We start from the raw sequence: 13,262 nt of genomic DNA on the forward strand, positions 1-13,262 counted from the left end.
GCCCTGGTGGAGGGTGTGTGTCAGACCTGTAGGAGGTGCGCGGTTACCAAAGGTGGCGAGCAACGGGCACCGGTGCAGACGATTAGGACCACCAGACCCCTTGAGCTCCTCATGGTGGACTATGTCTTGATAGGGGAGTCGGTGCGTGGGTACCAGTACGCTATCGTGATGACCGACCACTTTACCAAATTTACGGTGGTTGTCCCTACCATGGACCAGACTGCCGACACGGCGGCCAAGGCTATTATCGAGCATTTTATCCGAAGGTACGGCTGCCCAGAACGTGTCCATTCCGATCAAGGCGCGTGTTTCCAAGGTCGGGTGATGGAGCGGCTGTGCCGCACCTATGGCATGAATAAGTCAAGGACCACCCCGTACCACCCACAGGGAAATGGAGCCTGTGAGCGATTCAATCGAACATTGCTACAAATGCTGAGGGTCCTGGAGGCTGACAAGAAGCGGCGCTGGCCCGACTTTGTCCCGGAATTGGTGTGGGTGTATAACAACAGAGTGCACCGGACCACGGGGTTCTCGCCGTATTTTCTGCTGTTTGGCCGACCAGGGAAGGAACTGCAAGATCTTGATCTGTCCCTACCAGTGGAGGAGGATCAGTGGACGCACAGTGGATGGATTGAGGAGCAGAAACGCCGCCTGACATTTGCCCGGGATGTGGCGGCGGGGAACATCGGATCCAAACTACATCCCAGCCCCGGAAGGTCATTGGGAGGACCATTTGCGGAGGGGCAAAGAGTGTTGGTCCGAGAGAAGCGGCCTGGGAACAAGTTGAGCGGACGATGGGAGGTGATGCCTTACATTGTGCAGCGGCGAGTGTCTCCTGACAACCCCGTTTATGAAGTAAAGGCAGAAGACGGGAGTGGACGTGCCCGCACTTTGCATCGAAACATGCTGCGCCCCTGTCTATTCGAGGATCTGTCCCCCATTGGGACAGTCCCAGTGGCTACCCCTGAATTGGATGAAGATGATTGGTGGGTTCCACCCCCTGAAGTGGCCCCCGAGCCCCCGCCATCGGGAAGGTCAGCCGAGGGTGCTGACCCGGAGGCTTCTGTTCCGGAGGCTACTGTTCCGACCTCAGCAACCCTGCCCAGGCGTTCAACCCGAACGACGTTGGGAGTACCGGGCCCCCGTTTTGCGGATCCAAACTTCGAGTGAGCAGCGGCTCACATCTTTGTAGGGACTACAAAGGAAACAGGGGGGGGAAATGTGAGGGGACGGCGGGCTGGGGGAACGGGGGAGGTTGCTCACCTCCGTCTCCCCCGGACAGGCAGCGACGGGACCCAGGGAGAGGCGGCGTGGCGGCGGGGTTCCGGCACGGAGGGGCTTGCATACGCTGGGATTCAAGCCCCTCCAATTGCGGCGCGGCGAGGCAAGTGTGGCGCCGGGCGGGAGCCAATCAGGACTCGCGCCCGGTCAGCCAATGGGAGCATGCCGCGACGAGCCAATCAGGGCTCGTCGCGTCATAGCACCGCCCCCTCCCAGCGTCTTATAACAGACGCTGCGGAGCAGGAGCAGTCAGTCGGCGCCGGACCCGGAGCAGTGAAGAGCTCCCAACGAGAAGAAGAAGCGGCCGAGGAAGAGAAGAAGAAGCGGCGGCGGCGGCCGAAGAAGAGAAGAGGCGGAAGAAGAAGGAAGAGACCGCAGCGGGGAGCAAGAGGCGGCGCCCGAGGAGGAGAAGACGTCGAGGCGGCCAGAGAAGAAGAGCCCGGGAAGCCCACCAGGAGGTCCGGTGGAGAGTGCTGCAGCGCGTGGGAGGCAAAAGAGCTAACGAAGCTCCCCACTGCAGCCTCTCCCTACGGTCCGGTAAGCGGCCTTGTGCTGAGTCTCAATTCCTCCCTAGACCACCGGGTGTTCGGGCATTAGGCCCGTGGGCACAAACGGGCAATAGGCCCGAGCACAGATAGGAGTTTGGGGATCATCTTCTGTCACGGTGGTTTGGGCGTTAGGCCCAAGCCATCTTCTCTGTTGCACCGGTTAGGCGGGCATTAGGCCCGAGCGGCACATCAGGCACTAGGCCTGGGGGATCAATAGAGGGCATTAGGCCCTAGGAAAACCGCTGGTGAAGGAACATAAGGTAACCCCGGGCTTTAGGCCCCGGTTATCCAGCTAGCGGCAAGTAGGGCAGGCACTAGGCCTGAGGCTGCAGTCAGGCTCTAGGCCTGTGCCACAGTCAGGAAGAAGGGGACACCGTTTGTCTGCCTCGTGTTAGGCCAGGGAAGGGGGGAGAATACTGGCTGTAGGCCAGAGGGGGGGGGGGAGACACAGGACCCTAATCCTAACCTCTGTTGGGGGTCTTTGTCCCAAGACAGTCGCACCAGGGGAGGCGTTCCTAGTACAGGCTGAGCCCCGCCCTTTGGATACTCCGGCGAGTGGGCTGTGCGGCAGCTCGCGCGGGGCCCATTGTAGGTTGGGTACGGAGGGTCGGCTGACCCTCGCATCTTGTACGCGCCATTGGTGCTCGGAAGGGGCTGTGGAGAGACCGTCCGGTTTTGCACGGCCTATACCCGGGTGCCGGAGTGGACGGCGACCTCCGCGAGGAGTTGGGCGTATCCGAGGTTGTCCTACTGGGGCGAGGTAGCGGAACCTGCATCGGACCGGATTGGAAAGGTAACCCTCATTTGCATTGTATTCACACTGTGAACCTGTATTTGCTTGACCTGTTGATTGAAGTTAGGTGGAGTAGCCAACCAAGTTACACTGTTTGTAGTTCGTAGTAGCTAGGCTCAGTTCTGTTGTTAGCCATTATTAAGTTCGTAGGGAGGCTGCTGTCATTTTCTCTCCAGGAGCAGAGGTCCGCAACGAGCAAGTTGACAAGAGTACCAGTGTGAGTATTCTCTGTGGGTGGGTGTCCTTGTCCGCGTTGAGCGCCGGTCGCGAGACCCCGCTAGGCCTAGCGGGCTCGCTCCCACCTAGGTGCGCAAGTGCCGAGTAGGTGACATTTTGGGTGGCTGAGGCCCACGGGCCGATGATGACATTCACCTAACCGGTGAACGTCGCGGCCACCCCGGTGTGCCACTTTTCCCCGGCGTGGACGGAGTGAGCACACAGTGATAGTGTCCCTTGTCTCCTCTAGCCGTCGGTTCCCAGACTGAGCCTCGGGCGGGGGGGCCCTGAAGAGGAATTCTGCTCGGACAAGCCGAGATGGAGTGGCCAGCACGCGAGACGCAATTGGAGGTAAGAAGCGGTACACTTGCACGGTCGTAGGCATTACACAATACCAGTACCCTTACAAATGTACATCATATGAAAAAAGAAAACAAGCAAACCAATGTGTAGTAGGTTTTGCTAATCTTAAATGCAATGTGTAAATAAATCTCTGAGGCAGATAGGTTCAATGCGTACCCCACTCACATAAAAAATGGGGGTTCTAAATATATAGCGGTATCTTTGGGGAAGTTCTATTTGATGGTGCAGTATATACTGGACTCAATAAACCACAGATGTATTTCCACTAGAAAGTAATTGTGTGCGTACCCCAACACTCACACTCGGGGAGCAGATAAAAAGCCTATAAAGGTATCTTTAACTTCTCAAAGTGGGGTGATCAATCAATATGGCGTACCCCAACTCACAATTCGATGTGCTGTGTATCTCCCATCAAGGTATCTTTAGGTTCCAGGTGGGAAATATGGCTTGTAGTTCGGACCATGTAGTTATCCGCAAACCCCAAAATTGAAAAAAAATATTGGCACTCACAATGGAGTAAGAAGGAAGGTTTACAAATATTTATTTAACAATACATGGGGGAAAAAATTTTTGAGGAAAGTGTATGAAAAAGATCATACAGCATTACATGGACCAAACCATAAAAGTGGCAAAGAGAAATAAAATCCTCCTTTTTAAATAAAACCAAAATTAAAAAAATAGATAAAATCCAGATGGTATGCTACTCACACTCCTTTTTGACAAAAAGGAGTGTGAGTAGCATACCATCTGGATTTTATCTATTTTTTTTAATTTTGGTTTTATTTAAAAAGGAGGATTTTATTTCTCTTTGCCACTTTTATGGTTTGGTCCATGTAATGCTGTATGATCTTTTTCATACACTTTCCTCAAACATTTTTTCCCCCATGTATTGTTAAATAAATATTTGTAAACCTTCCTTCTTACTCCATTGTGAGTGCCAATATTTTTTTTCAATTTTGGGGTTTGCGGATAACTACATGGTCCGAACTACAAGCCATATTTCCCACCTGGAACCTAAAGATACCTTGATGGGAGATACACAGCACATCGAATTGTGAGTTGGGGTACGCCATATTGATTGATCACCCCCACTTTGAGAAGTTAAAGATACCTTTATGGGCTTTTTATCTGCTCCCCGAGTGTGAGTGTTGGGGTACGCACACAATTACTTTCTAGTGGAAATACATCTGTGGTTTATTGAGTCCAGTATATACTGCACCATCAAATAAAACTTCCCCAAAGATACCGCTATATATTTAGAACCCCCATTTTTTATGTGAGTGGGGTACGCATTGAACCTATCTGCCTCAGAGATTTATTTACACATTGCATTTAAGATTAGCAAAACCTACTACACATTGGTTTGCTTGTTTTCTTTTTTCATATGATGTACATTGGGAGTTTCCATGAACAAAGCTAAAACCACAAACTGAAATCCCTGTCCAGGACCTAAAGATACCTTGATAGGAGGTGTACAGCAGTCCAAACTGTGAGTTGTGGTACGCCATTACAGACTACTATTATCCCCTAGGAGAGAAAGATACCTTTATGTGTTTTACATCAACCGTTTGAGTGTGAGTGTTGGGGTACGCATCATCTGCCTCCATTGGGAATCCACAACAAACGATTGAGGTGTTGGGCTGAATTCCCTATTCATCACACTGGGTGTTATAAGAAATTGAAAGGTTAACCACATAAAGAAACCGTGATGCGATTAATGCCTCCTCTTTAGAGTGTGAGTGGGGTACGCTTTGGATCCACCTTAGTTTTATAGAGGAGTCTGATTTCTTTTTCTATTGCTTAAGTGTTGACAACATTTACCACACATTGGTTGTTTTCTGTTATCCTGTCTTTCATGTCAACTATGTTTGGAGACCTTACATACAATTGATTAGAACTGGAGACACAATTTCGACCTAAGAACCTTCCATGCAACTCAAAAGGGATGTTATGGTGATATTCTACTTACCTTAGCGCTTGTGGTGTACGACAGTATTTCAAATTTCCCATGCTAGTATAAATCATCATTTTAGAGCTTCAACTCTGTGATAAAATGATGAGCATACAGTAGCGAGGTGACCTGCATGTTATACACACACAACATATATATATATATTTATATATATATATATATACATATATATATATATATATTAGAGATGAGCGCCTGAAATTTTTCGGGTTTTGTGTTTTGGTTTTGGGTTCGGTTCCGCGGCCGTGTTTTGGGTTCGAACGCGTTTTGGCAAAACCTCACCGAATTTTTTTTGTCGGATTCGGGTGTGTTTTGGATTCAGGTGTTTTTTTCCAAAAACACTAAAAAACAGCTTAAATCATAGAATTTGGGGGTCATTTTGATCCCAAAGTATTATTAACCTCAAAAACCATAATTTACACTCATTTTCAGTCTATTCTGAATACCTCACACCTCACAAAATTATTTTTAGTCCTAAAATTTGCACCGAGGTCGCTGTGTGAGTAAGATAAGCGACCCTAGTGGCCGACACAAACACCGGGCCCATCTAGGAGTGGCACTGCAGTGTCACGCAGGATGTCCCTTCCAAAAAACCCTCCCCAAACAGCACATGACGCAAAGAAAAAAAGAGGCGCAATGAGGTAGCTGTGTGAGTAAGATTAGCGACCCTAGTGGCCGACACAAACACCGGGCCCATCTAGGAGTGGCACTGCAGTGTCACGCAGGATGTCCCTTCCAAAAAACCCTCCCCAAACAGCACATGACGCAAAGAAAAAAAGAGGCGCAATGAGGTAGCTGACTGTGTGAGTAAGATTAGCGACCCTAGTGGCCGACACAAACACCGGGCCCATCTAGGAGTGGCACTGCAGTGTCACGCAGGATGTCCCTTCCAAAAAACCCTCCCCAAACAGCACATGACGCAAAGAAAAAAAGAGGCGCAATGAGGTAGCTGACTGTGTGAGTAAGATTAGCGACCCTAGTGGCCGACACAAACACCGGGCCCATCTAGGAGTGGCACTGCAGTGTCACGCAGGATGGCCCTTCCAAAAAACCCTCCCCAAACAGCACATGACGCAAAGAAAAAAAGAGGCGCAATGAGGTAGCTGTGTGAGTAAGATTAGCGACCCTAGTGGCCGACACAAACACCGGGCACATCTAGGAGTGGCACTGCAGTGTCACGCAGGATGTCCCTTCCAAAAAACCCTCCCCAAACAGCACATGACGCAAAGAAAAAAAGAGGCGCAATGAGGTAGCTGACTGTGTGAGTAAGATTAGCGACCCTAGTGGCCGACACAAACACCGGGCCCATCTAGGAGTGGCACTGCAGTGTCACGCAGGATGTCCCTTCCAAAAAACCCTCCCCAAACAGCACATGACGCAAAGAAAAAAAGAGGCGCAATGAGGTAGCTGTGTGAGTAAGATAAGCGACCCTAGTGGCCGACACAAACACCGGGCCCATCTAGGAGTGTCACTGCAGTCGGACTCTCCTTGTGGATTTGGGATTTCGAAGAACGCACAGTTCTTTGCGGTGCTACTGCTTTTGCCAGCTTTAGTCTTTTCATTTTTCTAGCGAGAGGCTGAGTGCTTCCATCCTCATGTGAAGCTGAACCACTAGCCATGAACATAGGCCAGGGCCTCAGCCGTTCCTTGCCACTCCGTGTCGTAAATGGCATATTGGCAAGTTTACGCTTCTCCTCCGACAATTTTATTTTAGGTTTTGGAGTCCTTTTTTTTCTGATATTTGGTGTTTTGGATTTGACATGCTCTGTACTATGACATTGGGCATCGGCCTTGGCAGACGACGTTGCTGGCATTTCATCGTCTCGGCCATGACTAGTGGCAGCAGCTTCAGCACGAGGTGGAAGTGGATCTTGATCTTTCCCTAATTTTGGAACCTCAACATTTTTGTTCTCCATATTTTAATAGGCACAACTAAAAGGCACCTCAGGTAAACAATGGAGATGGATGGATTGGATACTAGTATACAATTATGGACGGGCTGCCGAGTGCCGACACAGAGGTAGCCACAGCCGTGAACTACCGCACTGTACTGTGTCTGCTGCTAATATATAGACTGGTTGATAAAGAGATAGTATACTCGTAACTAGTATGTATGTATAAAGAAAGAAAAAAAAACCACGGTTAGGTGGTATATACAATTATGGACGGGCTGCCGAGTGCCGACACAGAGGTAGCCACAGCCGTGAACTACCGCACTGTACTGTGTCTGCTGCTAATATATAGACTGGTTGATAAAGAGATAGTATACTCGTAACTAGTATGTATGTATAAAGAAAGAAAAAAAAACCACGGTTAGGTCACTGGTATATACAATTATGGACGGGCTGCCGAGTGCCGACACAGAGGTAGCCACAGCCGTGAACTACCGCACTGTACTGTGTCTGCTGCTAATATATAGACTGGTTGATAAAGAGATAGTATACTCGTAACTAGTATGTATGTATAAAGAAAGAAAAAAAAACCACGGTTAGGTCACTGGTATATACAATTATGGACGGGCTGCCGAGTGCCGACACAGAGGTAGCCACAGCCGTGAACTACCGCACTGTACTGTGTCTGCTGCTAATATATAGACTGGTTGATAAAGAGATAGTATACTCGTAACTAGTATGTATGTATAAAGAAAGAAAAAAAAACCACGGTTAGGTCACTGGTATATACAATTATGGACGGGCTGCCGAGTGCCGACACAGAGGTAGCCACAGCCGTGAACTACCGCACTGTACTGTGTCTGCTGCTAATATATAGACTGGTTGATAAAGAGATAGTATACTCGTAACTAGTATGTATGTATAAAGAAAGAAAAAAAAACCACGGTTAGGTTTCTGGTATATACAATTATGGACGGGCTGCCGAGTGCCGACACAGAGGTAGCCACAGCCGTGAACTACCGCACTGTACTGTGTCTGCTGCTAATATATAGACTGGTTGATAAAGAGATAGTATACTCGTAACTAGTATGTATGTATAAAGAAAGAAAAAAAAACCACGGTTAGGTGGTATATACAATTATGGACGGGCTGCCGAGTGCCGACACAGAGGTAGCCACAGCCGTGAACTACCGCACTGTACTGTGTCTGCTGCTAATATAGACTGGTTGATAAAGAGATAGTATACTCGTAACTAGTATGTATGTATAAAGAAAGAAAAAAAAACCACGGTTAGGTGGTATATACAATTATGGACGGGCTGCCGAGTGCCGACACAGAGGTAGCCACAGCCGTGAACTACCGCACTGTACTGTGTCTGCTGCTAATATAGACTGGTTGATAAAGAGATAGTATACTACTAATATTATATACTGGTGGTCAGGTCACTGGTCACTAGTCACACTGGCAGTGGCACTCCTGCAGCAAAAGTGTGCACTGTTTAATTTTAATATAATATTATGTACTCCTGGCTCCTGCTATAACCTATAACTGGCACTGCAGTAGTGCTCCCCAGTCTCCCCCACAATTATAAGCTGTGTGAGCTGAGCAGTCAGACAGATATATAATAAGATGATGCAGCACACTGGCCTGAGCCTGAGCAGTGCACACAGATATGGTATGTGACTGACTGAGTCACTGTGTGTATCGCTTTTTTCAGGCAGAGAACGGATATATTAAATAAACTGCACTGTGTGTCTGGTGGTCACTCACTATATAATATATTATGTACTCCTGGCTCCTGCTATAACCTATAACTGGCACTGCAGTAGTGCTCCCCAGTCTCCCCCACAATTATAAGCTGTGTGAGCTGAGCAGTCAGACAGATATATATAATATTATATATAGATAATAGATGATGCAGCACACTGGCCTGAGCCTGAGCAGTGCACACAGATATGGTATGTGACTGAGTCACTGTGTGCTGTGTATCGCTTTTTTCAGGCAGAGAACGGATTATAAATAAAAGTGGTGGTCAGTCACTGGTCACTATCAGCAAAACTCTGCACTGTACACTACTGAGTACTCCTAATGCTCCCCAAAATTAGTAAATCAAGTGTCTAAACGGAGAGGACGCCAGCCACGTCCTCTCCCTATCAATCTCAATGCACGTGTGAAAATGGCGGCGACGCGCGGCTCCTTATATAGAATCCGAGTCTCGCGATAGAATCCGAGCCTCGCGAGAATCCGACAGCGTCATGATGACGTTCGGGCGCGCTCGGGTTAACCGAGCAAGGCGGGAAGATCCGAGTCGCTCGGACCCGTGAAAAAAAACATGAAGTTCTGGCGGGTTCGGATTCAGAGAAACCGAACCCGCTCATCTCTAATATATATATATATATATATATATACACACACACACACACACACATTGCTTTTGTAACATAATTTCACATAAAAAAAAAGTGCATATAACAGCCATTTAACTAATTTAATGACCCCAACTAGTTTTTGTATGGCCACTAATAGAATTCTATAATGTTTTCCTATGTTAGTTTAGCAGATTTCCCCATTTTCTCCTGTACTTATCTCTGCTTTTGCTGGCTTGAATTATTGCGTGGATCCCGTTTTCGGTAGTGCACAGTAGGGGTAATTCAGAGTTGATTGCAGCAGCAAATTTGTTTGCAGTTGGGCAAAACCATGGCCCTCATTCCGAGTTGTTCGCTCGCTAGCCGATTTTCGCAGCAGTGCACACGCTAAGCCGCCGCCCTCTGGGAGTGAATCTTAGCTTAGCTGAATTGCGAACGAAGTATTCGCAATATTGAGAAAAGATTTTACTTTGCAGTTTCTGAGTAGCTCGAGACTTACTCTTCCAGTGCGATCAGTTCAGTGCTTGTCGTTCCTGGTTTGACGTCACAAACACACCCAGCGTTCGCCCAGACACTCCCCCGTTTCTCCAGCCACTCCCGCGTTTTTCCCAGAAACGGCAGCGTTTTTTCACACACTCCCATAAAACGGCCAGTTTCCGCCCAGAAACACCCACTTCCTGTCAATCACACTACGATCAGCCGAACGAAGAAAAAACCTCGTAATGCCGTGAGTAAAATACCAAACTTCTTAGCAAATTTACTTGGCGCAGCCGCAGTGCGAACATTGCACATGCGCAGTTAGCGGAAAATCGCACCGATGCGAAGGAAAAGAACGAGCGAACAACTCGGAATGAGGGCCCATGTGCACAGTGGCGGTTCTTGCCACGGGCAAGCGGTACTTTTGCCCGGGGCGCCGCCTTCCGGAGGGCGCCGGCGCCATCCGGAGGGCGCCGCACCAGGGCAAGATCCGCCACTGTGCCCCCCGCAGTGCCCTGCTGCGCCCCCCCCGCTTTGAAGGGAACCAGACGCGTAGCCTCTAGTTTCCCTTCATTGAGAGGACCTTAGTTGTGCGGTGCGCGATGACGTCATCGCGCACCGCACAGCATAGTGGCACAGACACTAGGGGTCATAATTGACCTCTAGTGTCTATGCTGTTCTATGGGAGAGACGTAATAACGTCTCTCCCATAGATTGAAGAGAGGAGAAGAGCGGCGCCGCCGGCGGATGGGGGTCTGCAGCGGTCTGGATCAGGAACGGGGATGGTAAGTATACTTTTTTTTATTTATTTTTTCTTTCAGCGTCGTGACCACGCCCCCATTTGAAGCCACGCCCCCATATTTTGCCCGGGGCGCCACAAGGCTAAGAACCAGCCCTGCATGTGCACTGCAGGTGTGGCAGATATAACATTTGCAGAGAGCGTTAGATTTGGGTGGGTCATATTGTTTCTGTGCAGGGTAAATACTGGTTGTTTTATTTTTACATTGCAATTTAGATTTCAGTTTGAACACACCCCACCCAAAAATAACTCTCTCTGCACATGTTATATCTGCACCCCCCCCCCCTGCAGTGCACATGGGGGGTCATTCCGAGTTGTTCGCTCGCAAGCTGCTTTTAGCAGCTTTACACACGCTAAGCCGCCGCCTACTGGGAGTGAATCTTAGCTTCTTAAAATTGCGAACGAAAGATTCGCAATATAGCGAAAAGACATCTCTGTGCAGTTTCTGAGTAGCTCGAGACTTACTCGGCATCTGCGATCAGTTCAGTGCTTGTCGTTCCTGGTTTGACGTCATAAACACACCCAGCGTTCGCCCAGACACTCCTCCGTTTCTCCAGCCACTCCCGCGTTTTTCCCAGAAACGGTAGCGCTTTTTCGCACACACCCATAAAACGGCCAGTTTCCGTCCAGAAACACCCACTTCCTGTCAATCACATTACGATCACCAGAACGAAGAAAAAACCGTGAGTAAAATTCCTAACTGCATAGCAAATTTACTTGGCGCAGTCGCAGTGCGGACATTGCGCATGCGCACTAAGCGGAAAATCGCTGCGATGCGAAAAAATTTACCGAGCGAACAACTCGGAATGACCCCCATGGTCTTCCCCTACTGCTAACAAATTTGCTGCTGCGATCAACTCTGAATTAGGCCCAGGGTGCGATAAGTGGATTTTGGGGGCGATATGTGTGATAACATTAGATGTGATGGATACCCCCCCTAAGTAGTGCTTGGTATAACTTGGCCACAGGCAGGTTCCAGGTAACAGCTGGGGGGAGGAGGCGGGGCTAGGCAGCACAACCGACCAACTGTCATTTTTGTGCCCCAGGGAAGCAGCAGGGATCATTATCTGCGTTTAATATAAAAGGCCGATCACAGGTAATCCCAGGCAGGGCCTCTAGCAGCTAAGTACCCAATAGTGTAACAGCCCCCATCACTGGTACACTGAGAAAGTACCGCAAAAGAAGTAGATTTGTTATTTTAGAGGTGATGAAATATGCTCTATATGAGAATTTGGCACTATTATGTAGCACATTTACTAGCTGACTCTAGTGGGGATCGCTCCAAGCTTCCAGGCCTCTAATGCCCATTTATCTGGCAGATTGAATCCAAACAATGTACTTCAATCTCTCATATAATTTCTGGATGCCACAATACCACACTCTGGGTCTTATGTACTAAGCCTTGGGGAGTGATAAAGTAGAGAGAGATAAAGTACCAGCCAATCAGATCCTAACTGCCATGTTACAGTCTATTTTTGAAAAATGACAATTAGTAGCTGATTGGTTGGTACTTTATCCCCCCTCAAAGCTTAGTACATCTGCCCCTCTATGTGAAAGAAACATTGAAATAAATGAACAGTCAGCTACAGTTTGATCTATAGTTAGTAGCAGTGGAGCAAGTTCTCCATATTAAGAAACAGTTTTCTGTGAAAACCATTAATACTTCCTTACCTGGTCTGTCCAATGGAGGAGTGAAATCACTGCCCTTGACCTTCTCTTGGACCACGGCCACATCCAGATGTCTCCTTTTCTGCTTTCTATGCTCATCATCTTGGTGTTTCACCCTTTTCTGCTGTCCTGTCCCTTCTTTTATCTGACGTTTCCTCTTTTTCTTGCCAGTTACAGCCTCAGGGAACGATGGTTTCTCCCTTTTGTACAGATGACCCTCTGCAGTGAGACTCGGCCTGTTCCCTGCTCCAGTCGGGGGGTTCTCATATTCACCAAGCTCGTTGATTATAATGAGCTGGAACTCGATGACATCTTCCCCATTGGGATTTTGAGGACTGCTGGATGGTACAGCATCTCTGTTATTTGCTCCTCCAATCTTTCTGTCTCTGCTCTTCTCTCCACTTCTCTTCTGTCTGCAGCTCTCCTGTGCGCTCCTCTTCACTCCACGCCTCTTCTTTATGCTTTTCTTCTCTTCTCGCATTGCTTTTTGGGGTTGGGGTCGCCACTTTCCTTCACTGTGCTCCATCGCTGGCTGCTCAGCTCGGTCAGTTCACACCAACTGTCATTCTGGCTCACGGAATGCTGGGATGGCAGTGGCCGGGAGACCAGCTGCATGCCCCTGTACTGGCTGTCATGTATTGCTGAGGCCCCCATATCATTTAATAGGCAGTTATCAGTAATGCTAATTATTAAACTTTTTTTTCACACTTTTCATCAAAAGATAACACCATTTATATACACGCACCATAGCCTTAGCTATGGGACTTAAGAGGACTAAGGACTGAGGGTGGAGTGAATAGCTGACTTGACCCGGGTCCATTATTTTCTTTACTATATATATATATATATATATATTAAGCAGGGATGGTGTGGCGCTTACGGCTGTA

The 13,262-nt window shown here is 48.4% G+C and overlaps 1 protein-coding gene across 1 annotated transcript in view; it reads right to left on the reverse strand.

Moving 5' to 3' along the window:
- Window positions 1-12,929, reverse strand: part of LOC135034577 (protein kinase C delta type-like) — a 112,724-nt gene extending 99,795 nt beyond the window's left edge. Inside the window, exon 1 of the mRNA XM_063954271.1 lies at window positions 12,379-12,929. Within this exon, the coding sequence (XP_063810341.1) occupies window positions 12,379-12,901 (523 nt within the window). The 5' untranslated portion in view covers window positions 12,902-12,929. The remainder of the gene's footprint in view (window positions 1-12,378) is intronic.
- Between the last annotated feature and the right edge of the window lie 333 nt (window positions 12,930-13,262).

This window comes from Pseudophryne corroboree, chromosome 2 (genome assembly GCF_028390025.1).
Source record: "Pseudophryne corroboree isolate aPseCor3 chromosome 2, aPseCor3.hap2, whole genome shotgun sequence".
Lineage (NCBI taxonomy): Eukaryota > Metazoa > Chordata > Amphibia > Anura > Myobatrachidae > Pseudophryne > Pseudophryne corroboree.